Source organism: Galeopterus variegatus, unplaced genomic scaffold, assembly GCF_000696425.1.
Source record: "Galeopterus variegatus unplaced genomic scaffold, G_variegatus-3.0.2 Scaffold8518, whole genome shotgun sequence".
NCBI classification, from domain to species: domain Eukaryota; kingdom Metazoa; phylum Chordata; class Mammalia; order Dermoptera; family Cynocephalidae; genus Galeopterus; species Galeopterus variegatus.
Window position 1 is genome coordinate 32,706 of NW_007734629.1, and position 3,191 is coordinate 35,896.

Consider the following 3,191-nt stretch of genomic DNA (forward strand, 5'->3'; position numbering starts at 1 on the left):
TGCCACCCCCCTCCCCAAGCCCCACAAGCTGTGGCCTCCCTCAGCTCCTCAGCAAAGCTCTGCCAGGCCTCGTGGTCGGCTTTGACGCTGTCAGCACCAGGTCAGTCGAGGAGAGGGCTTGGGAAGATCTCGAGGGATGAATAGGCAGAAAACATGGCGGTGAGTCAGAAAACCAGGCTGCCCTTGGGGAATCCTGGAGAACTGTCCGGGCCCAGCCAGCCATTGAGCCCCTTCCCCAGGATAGCTGAGCTGTGCACGTGGCTTGGGGGCCCCCGAAGCCTGCTGTGTCTGATAGCTGCTCTGCCCTGCAGAGAGGCTCCCCTGGGACAGTCCAGCAGCCCCATGCCTGGGCATCAGGGAAGGGCCAAAGGGGCTGGCCCTCAGCAAGTTGGTTTCCACCCTCAGTGAGGACCTCCAACTGCTGGAGGTGCCCAAGGAGCGGAGGGTCTGGCTGGGCTGACATCAGAGTGTCAGGGCTGCAGAGAAGGCCCCAGAGACCCTCTACACAAGGGAGACAAGAAAAACCTTTTCCCCAGGCAACCCTGGAGACAGACTGTGCTTTCAAAGGGATTTCTCAAACTTTGGGTAACCAAAGGGAGAGTTAAACAAGAAAACCAAAGCTCAAGTCACTGAGCTTCTGCGAGCCGTCTGGGTGTGTGAAGAGCTGGGTGGGCAGATGCTACCTCTGGCCCTGTGTGCGGAGGCTCCTCCCACCTGGAGAGGGCCAGGGCTCCCTGCTGCCTTGACTCTAATGGATGCTGCTGAGCCCCTGGGCCCAGAAGAGTCCCCTTCCCCACGGAGGGGAGGGGTAAAGGCTTTAGGAGCTCCCAGTGCACCAGCCACTGCTCCTCCTTGTCCCTTTCAGACGACGTCCCCATCCGCACCTGGTTCCCCAAGGAAAACCTTTTCAGCTTCCAGACAGCAACCACAACTATGCAAGCGTGAGTTGTGTGCCTGCCTCACGGGGTCAGCCCGGTGCCTCTTCCTGGTGCTCAGGAAATACTGACAGCCCTTTCCCAGCCTCTGCGCACCTGCCCTGCCAGGTCTGCCAGGCGAGTCAGGCTGAGGCTCCGAGTCCTGGGAGGCACGGCTGGCTGCTCTTCCCCGTCCCACAGCGTGTGCCCTGTCCCCACCGCCCCTCCCCATGGCCCCTCCCCGGCCCCTCTCTACCCTGCCCTTCCACCACCATCCCCCACCCCCACTGTCACAATCCCTCAGGTCTGTCTGTTCTATCTTCTGGGGACCTGGCCCAGGGCAGCCATCATTGGGTGTGTGGGTGGGGGTGGTTCACCTGCCCCCTGCCCCGTCTCCTCAGCCTGTGTCTGCCCTCACAAGCACCCCAAACAGCAACCTACTTCTGTTTCAAAGGCGGCACAGGTGATCACAGTTTAGGAGACCCCTGGGGGATATGCTCTTCTTTACTGTTGACACACACCTGGTTTTCTGTTTCGGGGTTCCTTCCAGGCAGGTGCCCTTTGCCACAGTGGCCCCCATGCCAGAGGAGCTCTCCCCACACACTACCCTGGGGAGCCCACCCACCCCACCACATCAGGCAGGACTTTCCCACCTCTCACCCCTGTCTGACAAGGTCACAGCACCTGGTGGTGTGAGCCACAGTGACCTCAGCTTCCACTGCCCTTTCAGGGCTGACCAATAGTGTAGCCGGCATCCTACGTGGTGGCTGCATCCCTATGAGGGATGAGGGTCCCTCCCAATGACAAGAAGGAAACTAATTGCAGGGGCCCTAGGGGGCTGAGGAGAGGCCTGGGGTCAAGACTTACTGTGTCTTCTCTCTCATGCTGTCCCTTCCCACTGTGGCTTCAGCATCTCGTAAGTACCCCGTGTGACTTAAGGGCACAGCTGTTGTTCCCGGGGGGACCCTCCACCCATAAAGTTCTGGGCAGGCCAGGGACCTGGGCCTTGACCATGAGGGAGTGCTGTGCCTCTTCTGGCTCCCAGCGGGCACTGAGGCCACAGCAGGGCCTGCCAGAGCCAGGCCTGGGATGGGGTATAGCAGGCCACAGTTCTGCCGGGCCCTGCAGCCCGGACGCCCCACTGGACCCTCTGCTCATGCCTCTGTCCCCATGTCTCTGTCCCTCCTGCCTCCGGCCAAGGGCAGTGCTGACTTGCGGCGGTTTCTCAGGGTGTTCAGGGGCTACGCGGAGAGGAAACGCCGGAAACGGGAGAATGATTCCGCGTCTGTAATCCAGAGGTAGGGCCTGCCAGCCACTCGCCACCAGGGTCCATCTCTGGTCTGTGCTGTGCTGGCCTGGCCTGGGCCCTCCTGGCCCCAGCAGACCTGATGGGGGAAGGGTGGTGGCGACCACTGGCCTGGCCCTGCTCTGGGGACGTGGCAGGCAGGAGGGGCTGTGTGGCCCAGGCTGCAGAGCCCTGTTTCACCTGGGCCTACATTTCGAGGGCACATTGACAGCCGGAGTGCAGCCAACTACCCGTGTCTCTGTCTGGCCCGGAAGCCCAGACCTGTGGGGGCTAGTGGCAAAGCCTCCCTCCCACTCACACCAACCTCACAGATGTGTCCAGGAAGCTTGTCTCTCCATTTGGACATTGGGCCTTGGCAGGGTACAAAGGTTGGGAGAAGAGAGAACCTGTTTCTGAAGTGGCCCAGGGACACAGTAGCGGGGTAGGGGGCACCTTCAGGCCCCAGACAGGCCTGGGGGTGGTGCAGATAGGATCGTCGCCCTGGCTGACTGCTGCGGAGGATGCAGGGGCCCTCGACCCCCTGAGAAGGGAGGCCCCGCGGGGTTCAGGGTGTGCGTGGGTCCAGGAAGAGGATGGAAGGGTCGGGGTGCCTCAGTGTGGGGTGTCACTGAGGAGGTAACTGGTACGGGCAAGAGAAGGCCTGAGGGACCACCTGGCCCTGCACCTTTGTTCTGGGAACTAGGGGGGGCCCTGGAAGGGCCTCAGTCGGGGAGAGGCTGGGTGGGTGGTGGGTGAGTTGGAGGCAGGAGCCAGGGTTAGGGTTAGAGGTCATGCGCGTCCCACACGGAAAGGGGCGAGAGTGGAGACTGGTGACGTCAGGAGCTAGGCTAAGTAGGCAGCGGTCGCCGCTCCCGCTCGCGGCCCTAATCAGCCCCGGTGCTTCCTCCCCAGGAACTTCCGCAAACACCTGCGCATGGTCGGCAGCCGGCGGGTGAAGGCCCAGAGTAAGGCCCGGCTCGGGGCGGGTACGG

The 3,191-nt window shown here is 62.4% G+C and overlaps 1 protein-coding gene across 1 annotated transcript in view; it reads left to right on the forward strand.

Moving 5' to 3' along the window:
• The window catches only part of NSMF (NMDA receptor synaptonuclear signaling and neuronal migration factor), a 10,631-nt gene that overhangs the window by 2,135 nt on the left and 5,305 nt on the right, over nt 1-3,191 (forward strand). Inside the window, exons 3-5 of the mRNA XM_008592943.1 lie at nt 866-941; nt 2,120-2,212; nt 3,112-3,164. Of these exons, the coding sequence (XP_008591165.1) occupies nt 866-941; nt 2,120-2,212; nt 3,112-3,164 (222 nt within the window). The remainder of the gene's footprint in view (nt 1-865; nt 942-2,119; nt 2,213-3,111; nt 3,165-3,191) is intronic.